At 41.1% G+C, this 22,140-nt stretch overlaps 1 protein-coding gene across 1 annotated transcript in view; it reads left to right on the top strand.

Moving 5' to 3' along the window:
- The first annotated feature begins 2,749 nt into the window (after window positions 1–2,749).
- Window positions 2,750–22,140, top strand: part of KIF25 (kinesin family member 25) — a 37,941-nt gene continuing 18,550 nt past the window's right edge. Inside the window, exons 1-8 of the mRNA XM_026675291.2 lie at window positions 2,750–2,867; window positions 3,457–3,595; window positions 4,403–4,506; window positions 6,739–6,827; window positions 11,189–11,231; window positions 15,942–16,009; window positions 18,058–18,132; window positions 20,396–20,545. Of these exons, the coding sequence (XP_026531076.2) occupies window positions 3,472–3,595; window positions 4,403–4,506; window positions 6,739–6,827; window positions 11,189–11,231; window positions 15,942–16,009; window positions 18,058–18,132; window positions 20,396–20,545 (653 nt within the window). The 5' untranslated portion in view covers window positions 2,750–2,867; window positions 3,457–3,471. The remainder of the gene's footprint in view (window positions 2,868–3,456; window positions 3,596–4,402; window positions 4,507–6,738; window positions 6,828–11,188; window positions 11,232–15,941; window positions 16,010–18,057; window positions 18,133–20,395; window positions 20,546–22,140) is intronic.

Raw genomic sequence — 22,140 nt, 5'->3', positions numbered from 1 at the left:
ATGTCTTGTGAATAAAAAGATTTTATTTTGTCATTCTGGCAAAAAGTCATTCATTGAGTAAGGATTTTCTTCTTCCCTTTTTTAAAAAGGTGATTTAAGCTATAGTCTTCTCACTTACCTTCCAAGAGCATTGCCAGCTCTTATTGCAATGGATTGTCCTCAGTTTCATTCTATTGAAGTTCTGGAATGTTATTGTTAGTCAGGGCTCATAGATTAAGAAAAAAAATGGCAGAAAACACTATCTTTGTTTGCATCCACATCAAAAGAATTACAAAGGTCAGGAAAAATTACTGTGGTTTATAGTCATAATATATGACTCCATCTTCTCAATGAGTTCTAACTTCATGAGTTCCATTGTTTTCTCTACAGGTATAGGATTCTGTTTTAAAAATCCTTCGCCTCTTTCCTTGTTATAAGCATGCTGAACTCAGCTTTGTGTAATGGATGCAGGTTCAGTTACAGGACAACAGGATCAGGCTGGGTAGCTGGAATCTCCAATTTTCTAGTGTACAATACATGCATAATTGCTATCAATTGAAATTTAGTGTTTATATAGCATTCTTTATCCAACCTGCATTTTTCTTTTTTAAGTATGACCTTAAGGTTTAAGAGTCAATTGTTTTTTGTCCTCTGTGCAAACCTTAATGGGTTAATGGGACTGATCTAGTGTGTTTGTACATTCCAAGACAATGAGGTTATAGCAAAAATACCCATACAAGGATGCAAATGAATTGCAAATGAAATGTTCTGGATTGGAAAGAAAGAATTGACTAGCCGTTGGTTACTCCAATTTAATTTGTTCCATTCATGGTTACTCCCTGATTCTACCTAGGCTGATTCCTCTTCTTTTGCTCCATTCACTATTGATCACCAGTTACTCTAGTCCAGGGGTGGGCAAACTTTTTGGCTCGGGGGCCGCATTGACTTTTAAAATTTGACAGACAGGCCGGGTCAGCACAAGATTTTTTGGGAATCGCCCCCCTACCCTTCCCCCCCTCTTCTCCTCCTTCCCCTCCCCTCGGAAGCCCCCTGAGTCAGGAGTTGCTACCGCCGGCGCGGCTCCGCGCAGCTCCAGTACCGTGTTGCCTCGGGAAGGGAAAGGCAAAAAGGAAGAGCCGCGGCGGTGCTTTGCAATGGGAGCAGCGGCACTGGAGGCTCAGGCTCAGCGGCTCCTGGTTTTGCCTTTTCCTTCCCAAGGCAACGCGGGACTGCAGCCGCACGGAGCTGCGCCGGCGGTAGCAACTCCTGACAGCCCCAGCCGGACACCTGAGCAGAGCCCGGGCGAAACTGCCTGTTGCTGCTGCCGGAGCACCACCGGGTTGCCTCCTCCAAGCAGCCCGCCCGCCCGCCGGGCTTCCTCTCTGCCATGCGGCTCGGGGCCAGGCACGAGCGCCCGCGAGTTAAAAGGAAGCTGAAAGTTGCTGGGAAGTTGCTCGGGTGCTGGGAGCAGGCTTTTAAAGTGCCGCCCGAGCAAAGTTTAAGCCTGGAAGCCCCGGAAATCCGAGCAACTTCCCAGCAACTTTTGGCTTTGTTTTAACTCGCGGGCGCTCGCCCCGAGCCGCACGGCAGCCCGCTCCAAGCAGCCCGCCCCGCCCACCGGGCGGAACCCTTCCCGCTCCTCGGCGGGAAGACGCTCCAGCCTGCAAACTTTGCCTTTGCAAAGCCCTGGAAGCCCCGGAAAACCGAGCAACTTCCCAGCAACTTTCGGCATCGTTTTAACTCGCGGGCGCTCGCTCCTCGCCCCAAGCCGCACGGCGGAGGGGAAGCCTGGAGCGCCGCCGGGTCGCATCCTCCAAGCAACCCGCCTGCCCGCCGGGCTTCCCCTCCGCCGTGCGTCTCGGGGCCAGGCGCGGCGCCCGCGAGTTAAACGAAGCTGAAAGTTGCTGGGAAGTTGCTCGGGTGCTGGAAGCAGGCTTTTAAAGTGCCGCCCGAGCAGGACCGCTGAGCCGGGAAATGGGGCACCAAGGCAGGGCAAGGCTCTACCAGCAGCGGCCTAGCTTTAGGTGGCTCCAAGCAGCCCGCCCCGCCCGCCGGGTGGAACCCTTCCCGCTCCTTGGCGGGAAGACGCTCCAGCCTACAAGCTTTGCCTTTGCAAAGTTTAAGCCTGGAAGCCCCGGAAAAAAAAGGGGGATCGGCGGGGACTCACCTTCGAAGAGGTCGCACTCGAAGGTGATTTCGAACTCCCAGCCGAGGCCTTTGCAAATTTCTTTTCTTTCCTACCCCTAGATCGCTCCGCACTGTTTTGCAGCTTTGGGGGCCACGCGGCACAGGGCAATAAGCCACGCCCAGCGGTTTTTTTTCAGGGGCGGGCCGGATTGGACAGACCAATGGCAGCGATTTTTTTTCAGGGGCGGGCCGCATTGGACAGACCAACGGGCCGGATGTGGCCCGCGGGCCATAGTTTGCCCACCCTTGCTCTAGTCTGATACTTTGATTTGTTAACTGTTTAAGATGTACAGAATATTTAATAACAGAATTGGAAGAGACCTTGTAAGGGGTTGTGAATTCTGGGAGCTGAAGTCCACGAATCTTAAAATTGCCAAGATTGGCATAGAAGACATTTTTGAGTCTGGAGAAAAAGCTTTGAATCTTCAATCAAGCTCAGTATGATACAATACAGTCAGAAAGCTTAACAGTTAATTTTATAGTGATTATTATTACTCCTTTTTATACTGCTGGGTTTTTGGAAATTTCTAATGCGGAAACTACTTATCTTCAGAGTAACGGGTATTTATTTTTCTTAAAAGCAGAATCAAGGAATAATTAGGAACAGCTCAGCAGAACATAATTTTGCTTATTATTATAATACGAAGAAATTTCATGGAACTGCAAAATCCATCGTAATCCAGCTTCATAGAGCCATACAGGTAAAGAGGTTTATTAGAACTGGAAAAGTTCAGCATGTTTCAAATTCTCAGTCACTTCAGCTAGTCTAGACAAGAACTCAAAATCATGAGTACTAACAATAATAGATTATTCCATGTCGGAAAGCACATATCGCCCCATCTTGCCTTTACTTTCCACAAACTAACAAAAAGGTTCCTTCTCAGATGCTTTCCCTGTCCTCATTCCTTCTACAGACTTGGGATCTCTCTTATCTGACCAGTGCATTGGCTGGTTCTCTTTTCCCTTCTTCCTCTCAAAGCTATTCCTGCAGACCATTACATAAACTGTGTACATACAGTATATGTAAGACCCATGGTGGTGCCGTGGTTAGAATGAGGTACTGCAGGCTACTTCTGTTGACTGCCGGCTGCCTGCAGTTTGGCAGTTCAATTCTCACTGGCTCAAGATTGACTCAGCCTTCCATCCTTCTGAGGTTGGTAAAATGAGGACCCAGATTGTTGGTGTTATTGCTATTGCTAAGAGAAAAAGAAGAAGAAAAACCAGATCCATAAATAGACGTTAAATTTCTACAACCTAACATAACACTAGCTCTTTATGTTTGTGATCTAGAGACTACAACAAGACATGCAGAATCTCCGTTTGTCTGCCCTTCAGTTTTCAAGGGAGATCCACCATCAGAGTGAGAGCTTTCTCCATCAGGTTCTACTCATTGTCCAAAAGCTACAATTACAGAAGGAGACCGTGGAAAGTAAGAGACATAGACTGATTAAAATGGATCAAGCAGATATTTAGAGGACTGAGCCACTGACAGGTTACAACAAACCTTTTGAACTGTTGGCTGGGAATTCTCGAAGCTGTTTTATCAACCAAAGTGATTGGAAACCATTTGGTTTGGGAAGGTTGTACCACAGAAGCTCTATTGATGCTAGGACCTTATTTAATACAGAATTTGTGGAGCAGATACTTGTCAGAATAGCAAAGAAAAAGGAGAAGCAGATAGTTACCCTTTTATTTCAGTGATAAAGCAGTGGAGCTAGTGCAAAAATAAATGACCGGGGGGGGGGAGGGGGAAATTCCACAGAGCACAAGGATGGCGGTGGAATATTCTCTTTACAATATGACCTACCTTGCAAGAACATTAATGTTGCGACATCAGATAAGGATCCATTTTATCTACTGTTTTATTCCCATCAATAGGAACCAGTTGTTCTGGAAGTTCATGAACAAAGTCCAACATACATTGTGTACAGATGTGATGTGGTTGTTCCATTTAAAATTACTCTGTTATGAATCCACATTAGAGCTTAGCATTATAGTTCATGCCAAATCATTAAGGCTTGCTGAAGAAATCCTGGTTAAAAATTCTAATTTAGCGTTGTGTGTAAACTCAGCCAGAGGTGCAACCGAGTCTTTTACATGCTTTATGAAATATACATTGTTTGTCTTTGTTTATTGCCTGTAGAACTTTGCATGTAATCATTTCAGCCTCCTTTCTCTATTTCACCAAGGAAAACATGTAATAGTTCATTGAACATTTGTGAAAACTTCTATCCAGCCTTTCAGGTTAAAACACTGGAACTTGAACAATCCTTGCATGAGATTAATGAGAGATATAGGAAAGAAAAACAAAGAAGAAAAGTATTGCATAACAGCCTACTTGTAAGTATCTTGATAATTAAGTTGACAATGTCTGAACAGGCCTGTATAATTATTTTGGAGTTCGCTTTTACTTTATTAACAATTACTTCCCATTGCCCATTAATCTTCTTGAGCATCCGGAGCAGAAGGAGGCAAATTACAAAATATACCTAGCAAGGCAGGTTTTTTTTCCTCTTTTGTACTTGTGTCGTGACATTGCACACAAGGGTGTCAAACAGGGGTGTCAAACTCAAGGCCCGCAGGCCCGCCCCCTTAGATCTGCAGGGTTGCCCTGAAACAGCGAAGGACCGGGCTGTGGTGCCTCTGCCAACAAAAACGGAGCTCAGGAGGGCTGCATGTGTCCCACCCGAGCTCCATTTTCACTGGCAGAGGGTTACAGGAGGCCATCGCAGCCTCCCGAGCTCCGTTTTCGCTGGCAGAGCCCTTGGGCCACCACAGGCGTCCCTGACATGAGTGCCATCGAGCTGGCCATGCCCACCTGCCCCCCAAGGTCAAAAACAACCCTGATGCGGCCCTCAATGAAATTGAGTTTGACACCCCTGGTGTAAAAGGACTGGGTTTGCCCTGTGACATCACACTGAACGCTTTGTCACTGTTGTGAAATCCTGGCTTCAACCTTAGAAAGCAATCATAATTTCCCCCCCCGCAACAAATTACAATGAAGTAAACTACAGGAAGTCCTCAACCTACAACAGTTCACTTAGTAAACTGTTCAAAGTTATCTCAGCACTCGGGGGAAAAAAGGCTTATAACAGTTTTTCACACTTACGACCATCACAACATCCCCATGATCACATGAGCAAAATTCAGGGGTTTGGCAAGTGACTCATGTTTATGACGGTAGTGGTGTCCTGGAGTCACATGATCCCCTTTTGCGACTGTCTGACAAGCAAAGTCAATGGGAAAGCCAGATTCATTTAACAACCATGTTACTAACTTAACAGATTAAGTTAATGTTATTAACGGGTGGGATGCTACCAGTTCTGCCTGGCTGTATAGAACCGGTAGCTCTGAACAGCAGAAGACACTGAACCGGTTCTGTGTTTGCTGCTGTTTGGCCCACCCACCCGCCTGGGCTCTTACCTGTCCATTATTTCCTGCTTTTTCAACCTCAGCTGCTTTGCGCAGCACAGCTGAGGTTGAAAAAGCAGGGAAAAAGTGGCTTTCCAAACGCTATGCACCCGCGCACAGCGCTTTTCAGCTGTCTGGACGGCACAGCTTAATTGCTTTTTTACCCATGCACGTAAAACATTACACCGAACCAGTAGTAACACCGGTTGAATCCCACCCCTGGTTATTAACTTAATAGAGCCTCGGTGGCGCAGTGGTTAGAGTGCAGTATTGAAATCTACTTCTGCTGACAGCCAGCTGCCTGCAATTTGCCAGATCAAATCCTACCAGGCTCAAGGTTGACTCAGCCTTCCATCCTTCCGAGGTGGGTAAAATGAGGACCCAAATTGTTGGGGGCAATACGCTGACTCTGTAAACCGCTTAGAGAGGGCTGTAAAGCACTATAAAGTGGTATATAAGTCTAACTGCTATTGCTATTAACGATTCACTTAACTACTGTGGCAAGAAAAATGGTAAAGTGGGCAAAACCCACTTAACAAATGTTTCACTCGGCAACAGAAATTCTAGGCTCAATTGTGGTCATAAGTTGAGGGCTACCTGTGTTACCTATACAATCTGCAAACTAACTTGTATTTTAGGACAGCCTATAAATGAGTTTGGGGTGCCATCCAGGCTTGGCTTTCGATAATCCAAAAGCTAGGATTTGACTAAAACAAAATTGAGATTCCCAAGGTAGTAAATGTTGTGATTTGTGCACATTTCCCCACTTGTATAAAAGTACCTCATAGCAGTTGTGTTTGAATTGAAGGCATATTTTGCTTTCTGCAAATAATAACCTGTAAAAGCTGCAAACTTTATAATGACATAATGTAACTGGAAAATATTTTCTTCTGCTCCAAGCTTGCAGTTCTCTTCTTATCTGTTTGTAGTAACAGACTGGATTGAGGATCCTTAACAATAAACAGTCTTGCTCTTCTACTCACGTTCCTGAGGTTTACTGCCAAAATAAATGTGTTTCATGTCAGATCATGAGATGGTCTTATATATTCTGCCATTTTGGACATTATCTAGGCAGCAATGTGTTTCTGGAAGACATGTGGGATTTGCATGCTATCCATCAATAATAATAGTGATAATTAGGTTTCTGTGTTGCAACCCTAGGAGCTAAGAGGCAACATCAGAGTGCATTGCAGAATCCGCCCATTCTTACCATTTGATGCAGCTCCAGAAGAATCAGTCATGGAAGACAGGTAATTAAATTAATTAGTCAGTGTGGAAAAGATAGCTTTCCTGGCAAAGAAATTTAAAGGTCTTCATCCTTCATTGAAACTTTTATTAAGATCGACACTAATATTATAAAGCTACAATTTGAGATTTACCTCCAAGCATTAAAGATTTTCTACAATAAGCCAGGTAGACTATAAATCTAAGCAACCGAAGCATATACCGTTCACAAGCATGGAAATATTATTTCGTTTCCAAGGTTCTGCATCCTGTGGAAGACTTTTTAATTTACAGTTAAGGATCAATCTCTTTTCAGTTGAGCTGAACTTTTGATGATTGTATGAACATGTCACATTTCAGGGTGGAGCATACCTGCCTTTGGACATCTTGTTTTACAGGAGCCTGCCCATAAATTTCCTGTGCCCTTTTAAGAAGCTTTCCAGGGTTCCCTAATGAATTCTTTCTTGCCTGTTTACCAGCAAATAGACAGATAGGCAGCAAGTTGAGTGCAAACACAGAAGGAGGGGAGATCAGCCAAACTGGTAATCTGTCTCCCTATCTTGTAGAAATATATGATCCTCTATCGTTTTGATATTCCTCTGTTTTATTGGTCTGGATGTTTTGTTCCAACGGGCTACTTTATGTTCCCGGGTTTTGGCCATAATAAAGAATTCATTCATTTCTATACGAATGTCTATCTCTGTGAAGTTTTCTTGGCAATAACTCTGCAATACTTTGCCACTGCCTTTCCCCAGGATGCTTGTCAACTTCCCAGTCTAGCCTGTAGCCCTGAGATTTCCTGGGAATTTCCCTTCTAAGTATTTCCCAGGGCTGATCTACTTACTTTTTTGGGGTGGGCCAGAGATGTCTAGTTTCTCCTTAGCTGCTTCATTTTTCATTTTTTGTTCGTCACATGTATCTTCTCTTATTTCCTCTGTTTTTACTCACTGGTCCTGTTTTGGTTTTAATTCTGTCTGCATTCAACAGCTGAAGGTGGAAGTAGTGGGCTTGGCAAAAGTGCTTACTGCCTCCCACTCATTCTCAAGAATTAGCTGGTCCTTGGCTTTGACATTATGCCGAATGTCAACTCGTAAAGCATTCCTGCCTTGCTCTCAAATTGCCAACTAGGTTTAGAGTATAGTTAGTCCTTGATTTACAACCACAACTGGGACCAGAACTTACATTGCCAAGTAATGTAGTCATTAAGCGAGTTGTGCCCAGTTTTACTTCCCTTTCATTAAGTGAGTCAACAAGTCATTAAGCAAGTCATGTATTTGTTAAGCAAATCCAGTATCCCCCTTTGATTTTCTTAGAGTAATCACTGGGAAGGTTTCAAATGGCAAGCATGTGACTCTAAGACACTATACCTGTCATAAATACATGCTGGTTGCCAAGTGCCCAAACGTTGATCACATGACTGCAGGGACACTGCAATGGTTGTTAAGTGTGAGCATTGGTCACAAGTTGCTATTTTCAGCATTGTCGTAACTTTGAATGGTTATAAATCAAGGATCATCAGTAGAGAGGGGTACAAGACTGAATGGTTTTGTGCCTCTGGGTTTCTCTTCCAATCAACCAAGGTAAAAGTAGAAATGTCTCTATATTACATTCTGGTCAATCTGAATTTGTTCAAGGTCCGAACAAAGGATCATGTAAATGCCAAAAAGGAAACATGGGTTAATCCATCCCATACCCCAAGATTGACAATGGGGGGAGGGGGAGGCTAACAAAGTCATCTCAAATTTGATTTCCATTACATCATGAAGATCCATGTTGGCACAGTGGTTAGAAGGCAGTATTGTAGGCTAACTCTCCTGACTGCCAGCAGTTCTATTCTGACCGGCTCAAGTTTGACTCAGCTCAGTTCCATCCTTCTGAAGTCGGTAAAATGAGGACCCAGATTGTTGGGGGCAATAGGCTGATGTTTGAGAGGGCTGTAAAGCACTGTGAATAGGTATATAAATCGAAGTGCTATTGCTGTTGTTATCAGAGGGAGTAGGTAAGTTCCACTGTATCTATATAAGAAAGAAAAAGCAGAATTTCACAATGTGAAATTTCATGTGTTCATGACATTGAATGCAAGCATCTCTTTCTTTCAGTATTGTTGTATTACAACATTGTGTTACTATCTCCAAAAACACCAGTCCCTACATCAATCACTATCATTGTGGGGAAAAGTTGTGTGATGCCAACCCTTTGAGTCTCCAAAGGGAATGATTGCATTCATGTAGCAACAGCTATTACCCAAACCAGGAAAAGCAGTGATATCAGTGAAGAGCTGCGGTGGCGCAGTGGTTAGAATGCAGTACTGCAGGCTACTTCTGCTGACTGCTGGCTGACTGCAATTTGACAGTTTGAATCTCACCAGACTCTAGGTTGACTCAGCCTTCCATCCTTCCAAGGTCAGTAAAATGAGGACTCAGATTGTTGGGGGAAATAGGCTGATTCTGTAAAGCGCTTAGAGGGGGCTGTAAAGCACTATAAAGCGGTATATAAGTCTAACTGCTATTGCTATATTCCAAATATGTATACCCAAATGCTGAAGCTTTTTATTGTATCAAAGAATATTAGGAGGCTCTTGCTAATCTAAGTTGCCTTTCCCCCCCCAACTTTATCTCCTAGCATTGGCACAAGCAGCATGAATTTGCACATTGCTGCATATCCAATGTGCTGGCAATATTTCATTTAATTTTAAATGCAGGCAATCCTCAATGTATGACCATAATTGAGCCAGTAATTATGATCATAACTTATTGCGGTTGTAAGTTGAAGTATCACATGGCCAGACCCATTTTTTGGTGGCAGTCATTAAGCAAACATGGTAGTGGTTAAGCACATCCATTTTTCCCAATGAACACTTTTTGCCAGAAACTGGCAAATAAACAATAACCACACATCACAGTCATGTAACCATGGCACGCTGCAAATGGTTTAAAGATGAGCCAGTTGCCAAAGTGTCTAAAATGCAATAATATAACTGTGGGGATGTGTGCAGCTGTCATAACTTCAAAAATAGGTCATAAGAAGGTCTGGGGAGATCTGTCATAACTTTGAGCAATCATTAAATGACCAACTGTAAATCAAAGACTACCTGTACGGAGGTTGGAGCTCCCTATTTTTAAGTTACAAATAGGAGGAGGAAAATAGATGTTGATTGTGATCATGGTGAGAGTAAATTTTTGTAACCTTTTTTCTCCCTGCCCCAAATCTAATTCACAACTCTTCTGACGCCACTATTAAATTCTTCTAACAAGCTGCCTGTTCAATTGGAGTAATTTCATTTATTTTGACCCAATTCAGATTTTGTTTTAAAAGATGCAAGTCTTTATATTTATCTACAGGAGGAATTTAGATATCACCCTATTTTTCCCTGTTCAGAGTATGGCCAATTAGTGAGGCACAATGTTCGTCATGGCAGCGGGTGTTAAAGAAGGAACACTTCTTGTATAAGAAGGAACATGGGCATGAAGCGGTCTGAGAATTTCTATATTTGAGAAGTATGCTCTGTTAGAGCTCAAGTTTATTTTTGGAGTTTGCTTAGCCTAGCATAGAATAGAATAACAGAGTTGAAAAGGACCTTGGAGGTCTTCTAGTCCAACCCCCTGCCTAGGCAGGAAATCCTACCACCATTTCAGACAAATGGTTATCCAACATCTTTTTAAAAACTTCCAGTATTTCACAACTTCTGGAGGCAAGGTGCTCCACTGATTAAATGTTCTAACTGTCAGGAAGTTTCTCCTTAGTTCTAAGTTGTTTCTCTCCTTGGTCACTTTCCACCCATTGCTTCTTATCCTGCCCTCAGGTGCTTTGGAGAATAGCTTGACTCCCTCTTCTTTGTGGCAGCCCCTGAGATATTGGAAGACTGCTATCATGTCACCCCTAGTCCTTCCTTTCATCAGACTAGACATATACAATTCCAGCAACCATTCTTCATATATGTTAACCTCCAGTCCCTTAATCATCTTTGTTGCTCTTCTTTGCACTCTTGCTAGAGTCTCAACATCTTTTTTACATCGTGGCAACCAAAACTGGATGCAGTATTCCAAGTGGGGCCTTACCAAGGCATTATAAAGTGGTATTAACACTTCACGTGATCTAGTGATTGATCCAATCCTGCCTCCATCCTTCCTTCCAATTCCTCACATGCCTTTTATTGGCAAGCAGAAGAAATGAGGGTTTAGAATATTTGACAAAAAAATGGTATATCGTTCAAGCTAGGAGGTGAATGTAGGAGTGGCAAGGACAAGCAAAGGATGGACATGTTGTCCAGTAGTATAGATGTTGTGAAACATGTCTTCTTTGTGGCACTCGTGTAATTTGATCTTCAACTTCACTACCTTCAATGTTAGTTTTCTAATTTAAAAATAAATACACTTTCTTTTAAAAGGCAGAGAAGCATTTCAGAAAACGTGATCTGTGCAACAGATGATGTGAGTATTTTCAACTGTTTTTACATTCTCAATCCTCCATAGCTAAGCAAAAAAAAAAAAAAAAAAAATGCTTAAAACTCAGATGTAGCCCTTTGGCCACTAGATCACTTCTCTGAATCCTATCACTAACAGATAATCTCATGATCAAGACATCTCTTTAGGCTTCCCATTAAACAACTCCCCTTTGCTTCTCTGATGCTGTGCCATGGCAAATGTATTATCTCAAAAATGAAACATGGCTGTTTACCAAGCCTTGCTTTCAAGAGCATCAAAGCAACCTGGTTTAAATCCCAGAGGCATTAAATCCCAGATGGGAGCCAAACTGCAAATCCATATGGCATTCCAATATTAATTAATCCTGTTACCAAGAAATAACATTTGAAAGGCTCAATGCCGTATGCTAAGAGGGCAGTTTTAATTCTGGTTTTACTGTTTGGGAGTCTTCAGACAGATGCTTCAGCTAATCTATTTCATGTAGAGCGTAGCCAGCTTTTCCTTGTCTGGGAGTATTGAAAAGGATGCAGGAATATGCCCTTTATAAACAGAAGATTTATGCACATCTATTGAGACTGGCCATTAGTGCAGTCATTATTCTTAGTGATTGCAATTCCCATGGAATTACTTTAGCCTCGTAAGTTGCTGGTTCTTTTTTTTTAAGACGACATGCTAGGGACCAAACCAGGAACCTTCTGTAAACAAAGCATGCAGTCTGATTGTTTTGGCCTACCAGACCAAAAAACTAAAAGGGAAGAATAACTGGCTTGCATTTACCTCTCTGTCTAATTCTAGAATGTACAAAAGAGGAATTTGCACATCTTTCCCTCCAAAGAAGTGATACAGGTACATTCAGAAACGGTCTGTACATCTTGTGGGAAAGGGGGAAAACACCCAGCTCACTGATGCCTTCCTTCAGATCCCTTGAAATATTAATTTTCAATGTTTAAAATATGATAACACTACCCTTCCTTTTATAAAAATCTCAAAAAACATTCATCCATTTGAAATAACCCAAAGTACAGAAATATGATTCAGAAACATAAGCCAGTTATTCTATTGTCTTTGAAGTGATTTGTTCCACTTATCATTTCATAGCAATGGTCAGAGATTCTTTGGAAGATGGTACATAAACTATCTACCCACATTATGTGGATATATCGACAATTTTAGGTCCTAAAGTGAAGTACAGATTTTCCCAGTAGCATGCAATATCAAGTTCTCATATTGGTTAATAAGACTTGCAACCACATTTTGTCCTGTATTCTTTCCTTGTACTGTCCAGTCAAGACCATTCTTAACATGTGCTTTCTTCTTCTTCTTCTTCTTCTTCTTCTTCTTCTTCTTCTTCTTCTTCTTCTTCTTCTTCTTCTTCTTCTTCTTCTTCTTCTTCTTCTTCTTCTTCTTCTTCTTCTTCTTCTTCTTCTTCTTCTTCTTCTTCTTCTTCTTCTTCTTCTTCTTCTTCTTCTTCCTCCTCCTCCTCCTCCTCCTCCTCCTCCTCCTCCTCCTCCTCCTCCTCCTCCTCCTCCTCCTCTCCTCTTCCTCCTCCTCCTCCTCTTCCTCCCCCCCTCCTCCTCTTCTCTGTTTCTAACTGAATTCCATTCAGAATTCAGAGCATACTCAGCCCTCCATAGGCTCAGAAGAGTAGTGGCTAACTCAAGTTTGTTGCTGTTAATAAGATTCTTTCTTTTTAGAATTCTGCACCCTTGAGTCTCCTCCAATGCGCTCCTATTATTTCATTATCAGTCACCCAAATTTGACTCCAGGCTTATTCACACCTGCTACCTGATTGGGCCCAAGATTAGACAAAAATTGTCTGTTGGCCTTTTTCTCCCCATTTTAATCATTCTGCATGAATAGAAAATCCTATGATTTGGTCTAGGTTGCTTATAGAGCTCAGCTCTTAAATGCATTTAGATCACAGTATCTAGCCCACATTTCTTTAAAATCGTGAGATTCTCCAAGAAGGGTCAGAAGCTAGCAATACTAAACCAAATCTGATATTTTGGCATTGTTTTATGTCTGCATTAGCAGAGTATAAATCATTTGACTCTTGATTGGGAAAAAAACCCCACTAATCCCAAAGAGCATTGGAGGGTTTCATCTTCAAAAAACCAAAACCCTCCTCTGCCAACTGATATTGCCTACGCTCAAATATCACAAAACTATACAGTTTCAATGGGGATTAATTTGCTGTTGAAAGCAGGCAGGGTTTATCTCAACAGTAAATTGGCCAGCTCTTCTGCTTTCAGTCGCTCCAAAATTGCAAGCAGAGACTGATTTGAAATAATACAGTTGGCCAAAATTACTTTGAATCTGGGGAGGCCCAAAGATTTTTGAAAGTCTGTGGTAAATAAAATTAAAAGTCATTTCCACTTTGTTTATTTGCTAGAAGACCAAGCGATTTCCTCTCTTCTAGGGTCTTGTGTATTTTGGCTTGAAAACCAAGACTTCGATTCCAGAGGTTTAAACTATGGTTTAGGTTTTTATTGAAAAGTAAAGCACAGGGCTTCACTGAAGCTCATTCATCCTTGTAAAGCCTTAGAAATCTTATTTTCCTATGGATGATTTTGGCTAACTGCTCTCAAAAGGAATGAGAGAGTGCTATTGCTGTGGCAATGTCTTACCTTACTAATTCAAAATGAAATATTGATTTAATCAATTTAAAAGAGCAGAGGTCTGGCTTGGCTTTCCATTCCTTTCTCTTGTTTTTGTTTGCTTTGCAATGTGGCTTCCTGCTTTGTTAGCGAGAGCTAAAATAAGTAATTTAATCAACAGTCTTTCCCAGGTTTTAAAGCATGTAGGGTTACCGTATAATTGACTGTAACAGAATTTGAACCCAGTTCAAAGAGGAACTGTTGGCAATATACCTACTTGACCCAGAATATGGAACTATAATGGGTGTGTTTTCTGACTATAGACTACAGGCAACTTATGACCACAACTGAGCCCAAAGGTTCTGTTGCTAAGCAAGACAGCTAAGTGAGATGTGACCAATTTTACAACTCTCTTTTCAAGTATTGCAGCTATTAAGTGAATCTGACTTCCTCCATTGACTTTGCTTGCTGGAAGCCAGCTGGGAAGGTTACAAATAGTGATTACATGACCCCAGGACAGTGCAACTGTTATAAGGAGCCACAGTGGCACAGTGGTTAGAGTGCAGTATTGCAGGCCAACTGTCAGCAGTTTGATTCTCACCAGCTCAAGGTTAACTCGGCCTTCCATCCTTCCAAGGTCGGTAAAATGAGGATCCAGATTTTTGGCAGCAGTATGCTGACTCTGTAAACCAGGCATGTCAATCTGGTGGCCTGCGGGCTGAATGAGTCATGTGCAGGCCACGCCCACCCCGGCTCTTCCCAGGCAAAAAACATTGCGATACGTCACAATACGTGACATGATCAAGATTGTGTTGCTGTTCGTGGGCAGCAGGTGCGGACAGCTGAGGTCTTGGAGAGCGAGGACTCCAATGAGGGGCCTGCGTGTGATGCATATGTGTGGTAGAGCCCATGCAATGGCTCTGTTAATTGCTCTTGATGGATTTTGTACTACAGCTGCTGATTCTAGTGATATGATTTTTTTTTTTTAAAAAATAGTTTCTTGTTTTTGCATACTTTATACTTGTAGGCTGCCCAGAGTCATGAAATTGAGATGGATGGCCATCAGAAGTTCTGACTGGTCCTGGCGGACCAGTAGGAAAAATTTTGACTGGTTCGGAGAACTAGTAGGGAAAATTTTGACTTACCTTGCCCACCTGTCCCTCTCTTACCTCTCACCTCTCTTTATATTCTGCTGTTTATTACCTCAGCTGATTCTTGTGGCAGAGTGGATTGCTGTATCTCAGCTGAGGTAAAAAATGGCACAGTTCACCACGGAAGGGCCATCTTGGAGCCCTGCGTGTGTGTGATTCGTGTGTTTGGCCTGCGCGCATGATAGGCACGCGTGCACAACTCACTAGCCTTGATTCAGAGGGTATAGCTTGAGCACTGTGCATGCATGCGCGAAGCGAAGCAAGCTCCAAAACGGTAGGAAATATTTTTTTTAAACACACCACTGGTGCCATATGAATTGTATTAATAAATACAGTAATATTTTCTTTATTTATGTCTTGCCTTTCAAAACGAGAATCTTTTCCATCCTCTGGTTTGGCTCGTTCACAAATCTGGCAATGTTTTTTCAGGTTGTTTCCTATTTATTAATATTTTTTTAAATGTTGAAAAAAAACCTTCAACACGATAGTTTTGGAGGCCTAACCAAATGCACTTCTCTGCTCTGCGGTCTCCCTCAAAAATGAGAGACCTTCCTGGTCTCCAAGAGCTGAGAGCAGAATAAAGAGGCAGGCTGGGGGTAGCCAGGAGTTTATCTTCCCAGGCCTCAGTCATAGCTTTCTATGTAAGTACAGCTATACCATATGGTCTTCCCTCTAACTTGTGTAATTGTGTAATTGTGGTAGAAATACAGAGAAGGATGAAGGTCAACCTCACACAACTGCGTGTGGCAGCTCAATCTGCAACTCAAGCCCACCTCCGCATCTCTCCCTGCTGAGACCCTACCAATCTATGTTTCGGAGACAGGAAATGGCAATGTGGCTTCCACCATTTGGAAGTTCTTAAAATTCTGACTTTGTAGCAAACCTTTAAACATACTTTTTTTTTTGCCATTTAGATCTTAATGATACATATTCTAATTGTTTCCACCCTTCCTTTCTTTTTTGGCTAGGAAACCATCTTAGTGAAGTGCAGCCGTCCTGGTCATGCTTTGATAAACAAGACATACCAGTTTGAAAGGTGGGTGGTCTCAAGAGCAATTTTGGTGTGCACTGTTCCTTTGAAAGAAAATGGGATTTGCAGGGAGAACTGATAACAGTCTGTTAGTATCCCAAGATTCCTTTGGGGACTTCCCCTTTAATCATCCAGGCTTAACATTTGGAACGAATAAGAATTCCAAGCTCTCTCTAAATGGAAAAAGCAGATGGCTTTATTCCCATTTCTTTGAATGCTGTAGAATATCAGATTAATTTTTTTTTTTAAAAAAATACATAGTTGTGTTACCTCTAAAATAAGCTTCTGATCAAGTGACACCCCCGTTCAGGTGAACTGTTCCTCTACACCAGGGGTCTCCAACCGTGGCAACTTTAAGACTTGTGGACTTCAACTCCTAGAATTCCTCAGCCAGAATTCTGGGAGTTGAAGTCCACAGGTCTTAAAGTTGCCAAATTTGGAGAGCCCTGCTCTACACAGTACAGTGGTATGTCCATATGATGAATGTTACAACAAATGCAACTATACAGGGAATGGTGTGTTCACCTGAACAGATTCCTAGAGCCACACAGAAAGCAAACAGGTACAGGTAGTCTTCTACGTACAACCGTTCATTTAGTGACCCTTCAAAGTTACAACTGAAAATATTGGCTTCCATCTATTTTTCACACTTATGACCATTGCAGGAGCTTCCCTACAGTCACATGATCAAAATTCAGATGCTTTGCAACTGACTCATATTTATGATGGTTGCAGTGTTCCTGGGGTCATGTGATCATCTTTTGAGATCTTCTGACAAGCAAAGTCAATGGGGAAGCCTGATTCACTTAACAATCTAATTAATACCTTGTCAAACTGCAGTGATTCACTTAACAGTGGTGGCAAGAAAGGTCATAAAATGGGGCAAAATTCACTTCACAGATGTTTCACTTAACAACGTAATTTTGCACTCAATTAGGGTTGTAAGTTGAGGACTATCTGTACTACATTTGGAAACAAAACATAATTGAGAAAAAATTAAAAAGAGCTTAACTCTTATTCTCTCTCTCTCTCTCTCTCTCTCTCTCTCTCTCTGCGTGTGTGTGTGTGTGTGTGTGTGTCCATCAATATACTATGCAAACCTTGGGGTAATAGAAATGGTTTTCCTTGTCCTAAAAGAACAGGTTTGCAATCTGACTAAAGCTCATTGATCCAATAATATCTTGAGAGGTTAAAATGAACTTCTTGCACAAAACATTTTAGCAGTTTCAGCTGATGCATCACCTTTAGATTTCTTTGATGGAGAAAGCTTTGTCAGACTTATCTAGCTCTGGTAACTATCCTTATCATGTTTGATGCTAGAGTTGCCATAAAATCATGCCAGTAATTCTAATTGTTGGACTGGGGGCTTTGATGATATTATCCCCACCATCCATCACATTGGCTTCTATATGTCAAAAATACTCTTTTTAATTCATGATTCCCTATGGTGCTCAACGCCAAGTTACTCGACAGACCGTCTCTGTATCTATTTTTAACCTCTTTATGGGTATGGTCACAGTGTTCCCACCTAAGGCCATATTTATCTCTTCAGTTACATGTCTACGCACTGTTAATATTCTCTTTTTCTCTCCCCCCCCCTCTTTTTTACAGTTAGAGCTAACTTGACATTTTGTATTCATTATTCATTATTTCTTTTTTATGCTTTGATCCTGTTAGTCTTGAAGCAAAGGTGCGTGGTACTCAAAGGCTCTAGTTTCTTCCTTTTCTTTTGGCATTTCCATGAACATAAAACATAGACTGTCTCTAGAAATAGGTTGTAGTTGTCAAGGGCCTACGGCCTTGGCACTCCTCAGAACATTTTAAATGACTACCATCTGATTGTTGGAATATGATTGTGGCTCTACTGTTCTTCTATTTTAATTTCCTGATGTCTGACATAGCTTCAGAGTGGGCGTAATTCTTCCTTACTCAGGGGCTTCTGAGGAAAATTGGTATTGTTAAACTAACATAAAGACTGCATTGAGTAATTTTATTCTTGTTCTTATTCCTTACTGTGATCATTGGTTGAACGAATCTTGTTTTATTTTTCTCAGAGTTTATAACACATCTGATTCACAAACGACAGTATTTGCAGATATTTCTCCTTTGCTAACCTCTTTGCTGGATGGGTAAGTAAAATTGAAAGCAAAAAAATAAGTTCAGAACTATTTCAAGGAAAGAAAGACATGATAATATGTGTGCCACAGCAGTATGCCTACAATCTTTGCTAGTTTGTTTGTTTTAAGTGGCACTAGATCACAGAGAAAGGATTCCTTCCCCAAATGTTGTTTGTCTGCACAAATAACCACATTTTCTACTAATTGCAATTACCATAATATACTGATTGGGGAAGCTTTGTCCTCAACTGCAACCAGCTTCTGTTTCAAAATATGGTACCTACTTTGAAACATGTTTCCCTCCCCCCCACAGTTATTACCATTTGAAATCTATTTGCATTGGATTGTGATTGCTCAATCCATATTTTTGATTAAAGGTTGCATTCTACTTCAAGCACCTCATAAATAAGTACAGAAAAAATTACTGGTTCAAATAGTACAATTACACATCTTCTAATTCTAATTCAGAGTGTCAAACTCAATTTCATTGAGGGCTGCATCAGGGTTGTATTTGCCCTCGGGGCCAGGGTAGACATGGCCAGGTGGGCATAGCCAGCTTGATTTCACTCATGTTGGGGTCGCCTGTAGTGGCTTGAGCACTCGTCCAGTGAAAACAGACTCCCATGCTCCGTTTTCAGCTGCGTTGGCCTCCTGCAACCCTCTCCCAGCGAAAACAGAGCTTGGGAGGGCTTCCTGAGCTCCTTTTTTGCTGGGAGAGGCACCATGGGCTAGTCCTTACCTATTTACAGGGCGGCCCTGCGGGCCAGACCTAAGCACCCTGCGGGCTGGATCCAGCCCCTGGGCCTTGAGTTTGACACCCCTGTTCTAACTGAATATGTAAGGACCTTTCTTACATCCCAGAAGTACTGCACTGAGATCACAGAAGATTCTTTGCTATATCCTACCCCTTTTTCTAATTTTTATATAAATAGCCATATTTTTCATTTCCCTTTTTCTCTGCACTATATATCCTGTTTTACTTATTGATTCATCATAACAGTCTTGAGAGTTATATTACTCTAAGCCTAGTTCTGGTTGGAAAGCCACAGTAACATTTTAGAGAATTTACTGCTCCAGTAGAGCATGAATCAATGTGCTTTATAACTATGAAACCCTTACTGGTAGGTATCTGACTTCATTATAAAGCCTGTCCATCTGGGACACTATATGGGGAATGTTGAGTTCCTGAAAATACTGTCTCTGTGTTAGCGGAAGCTTGCAGGGCAAGTCCATGGTATTAAAGCAAGAAATGTACATTCAGATTGGAGCTTAAAAAAAGTTTCTAAGCCAGGCATCACAGTCAGATTTAAGTGCATGCTCTGTGCTACACAGTGTAGCAGGAAACGGGATCTTGTGAACGAATCATGCTGGCTTTACTATAGTTCTTTTTTTTATTAAGTTAGTAAAATAATGTCCTCAGTGATACTCTAAAGCAGAAACTGGAGCCTTTTTTTTTTGAAAGAGGGAGGGAGGGCTCTGGCGCCTCAATTCCATTTTATAAAAAAATGTCCACCATAAGACATAAACGAAGTGGCCATTGTCAACCAAAGTGAACAGGGCTTAGACTTTTAGGCTTTGGAGGAAGAAATTAACAAATGGAAAGAATGTTAGTGCACACACCCAAAATCTTGTTTGTTGACAATTGGACATATTGCGGTCAGCCTGTGAATGGAACCCAGTCTCTTGCCTCTGTTCCAGCTGTTGGATCCAAGATTCAAACTCCAAGGAAGAAATGGGAAAGCATTATATCCTAAAAACAGTGATCTGATTTTGCTTCTCCCCTTCTATTTTTTCTACTCTATAGCGTCCTGCTAGGAAGGAAGAAACTTCTTTCTTCACTCATAGAAATTTTCAACTGGGTAAATGAGACAGGCAGGCGTGGTGTTTTTACATTGATTATTCCAGTACTAGAAAAACTTCCTTCCAAAGTTTAGTTTTGACCACTTAAAATTTGCGTTTAAGAATAGAGATAATAAGGACAATTATGGGCCTGTGCAGAATTGGACAGGTTAACTCTAGAATTAAAAAAAAATACTATGAAACGTGGAATAAATTTTATCAGTGGTTGACTAGAAGAAGGCAAGGTAGAAATATACGTACCTATGATGATTAGAATAGTAAACAATATATCAAGCAAGAAGATTGTAAATGATGAAGTAAAATTTATATATGTATAACAATTGTAATGCTAGAACGGTTGCAACGTGTTGTATACTTATAATTAAAATAAAAAATAAATAAATCATAAGAATCACCTTCTCTCTCTACTTTTCAGGTTCAGTGTGTGTATTATGGCTTATGGGCAGACTGGCAGCGGGAAAACATACACAATGTTGGGCCCTCAGCTTGAAAAAAGTTTTCATTTCTCAATGGAAGATGAGACAGAATTAGGAATCATTCCTAGAGCCAGCAAAGAAGTATTCAGGTATTGATTATATTGAACGTTCGTGACTATCCATGTCTGTATTTCAGTTTTCTTTCAGAAAAATTATCTGCTTATTACCGTAAGAGTCTCAAAGTTGCAGTTCCAATCAGGGAGACAAGAAGTTGCGGGGGAGGGTGGGGCATGGATTCCAACAATGCATTCTTTAAAAAGCTTAATAAAATCCATGTCTTCAAAGGATATTGTAATAGATTTTTTACAATTGGTCTAAGAGTGGAAAGTTTCCAGAGTTGTTTGGCAGATTGTTACAGAACATAAAGGCCTTTCTGAGGAAGTTGCTGTGATGTAATCATCAGCCCGATGACAGATGGACATCATTAATACATTTACTGTACTGGATCTTATTTTTCTCAATCAATCATGAAAAGAGCAAATCATTTGAGTGGAACTTGAACAGTTCCTGTGGCCTATAGTTTAAATAATTGCGAACCCCCATTCAGAAAATATGCAAGTGGGCATTTAACACTTATCAATACACTTAAGATAAAATAAATCAGCTGACAGCAAATGGTTGCAGTTTCAGTACAGAATTATTTACACTTTTCATTTACAGTGTTTCTGTACAAGTCTGTCTCTGTTGCAGTGATTGATGCCTTGTCTCCATTATTCTTTGTGATTTTCAATCAGGGCTTTGTATATTTACTGTACAAATAGGCTTCCTCTTTTTACAATTATCAGATTGTTCTTTGAAATTTGGGGGGTAGTCTTTTAATAAAGGATAATGGCAGATGTGCACAAGCAGCTGGGTGCCCCTTCCACTTCTGAATCAGGCACTGTATGTTCTACAAAATACCCTTGAGCATTTGAATTATTGAGAGATCAAATGAAAACTGCTATCTGTCAAGGAAACTAGTGAACTTGTACACAGATAGTCTGAAAATGTGAGGAGGGTGAGTTGGATGTGGACATATGCCAGTGGAAGAAACTTTGCTGGCTATGTTTACTGCAAGTTGTCCTATGGAAGACAAAGCAATCAATCATTTAAACAGGAGTCTTGAAACTGTGCAGTTCTTTATGCAAGCTATTGCAACATATGACTTGAGAGTTTGTACATAAACTCTGAGACCTTATATGCCCGAGATTGAATATAACACCTTGAATTGCTAGATATATGTTGTTACATTTCAATTCTAGTTTCATACAAAGAGATCTTCTACTAGTTCTTGGGAGTGGGGAATTGACATGCTCAAGCAACCTTCTAGTCAAAGAAGACCTTGTTTTGGTTCAGCCTGATATATACTGTAAATAAAATGATAATTGTACACTAGACTTTGAATTATCACTGTATCTTCTTGGGTCAAAAATAGAATGTCTATGTAAAATACCTATAAAATACATCTATCTATAGTACCCTTTGACCTTCCAACAACTTAACATAGAAGATTGGCAATGCATTTGTTAATAAATACATTAATAATTATTATTACAGGATATTTTGCAATATTTTGTTAATGTAACCTTACAATAAAATAAAATTCATTCATCTAGTCATATCTCTAGTCTACCTGGGAGGGCCAATATGTGCAATAATAATAGTGCAATAATATAAATATTGCAGATCTGAAGGCATAGACCTC

This window comes from Notechis scutatus, chromosome 1, assembly GCF_049901735.1.
Source record: "Notechis scutatus isolate UNSWTSFEM ecotype Mainland chromosome 1, rNotScu1.2, whole genome shotgun sequence".
Classification (NCBI taxonomy): Eukaryota; Metazoa; Chordata; class Lepidosauria; order Squamata; family Elapidae; genus Notechis; species Notechis scutatus.
The sequence above is the reverse complement of the archived record's forward strand: the minus strand, read 5'-3'. Positions and strand labels throughout refer to the sequence as shown.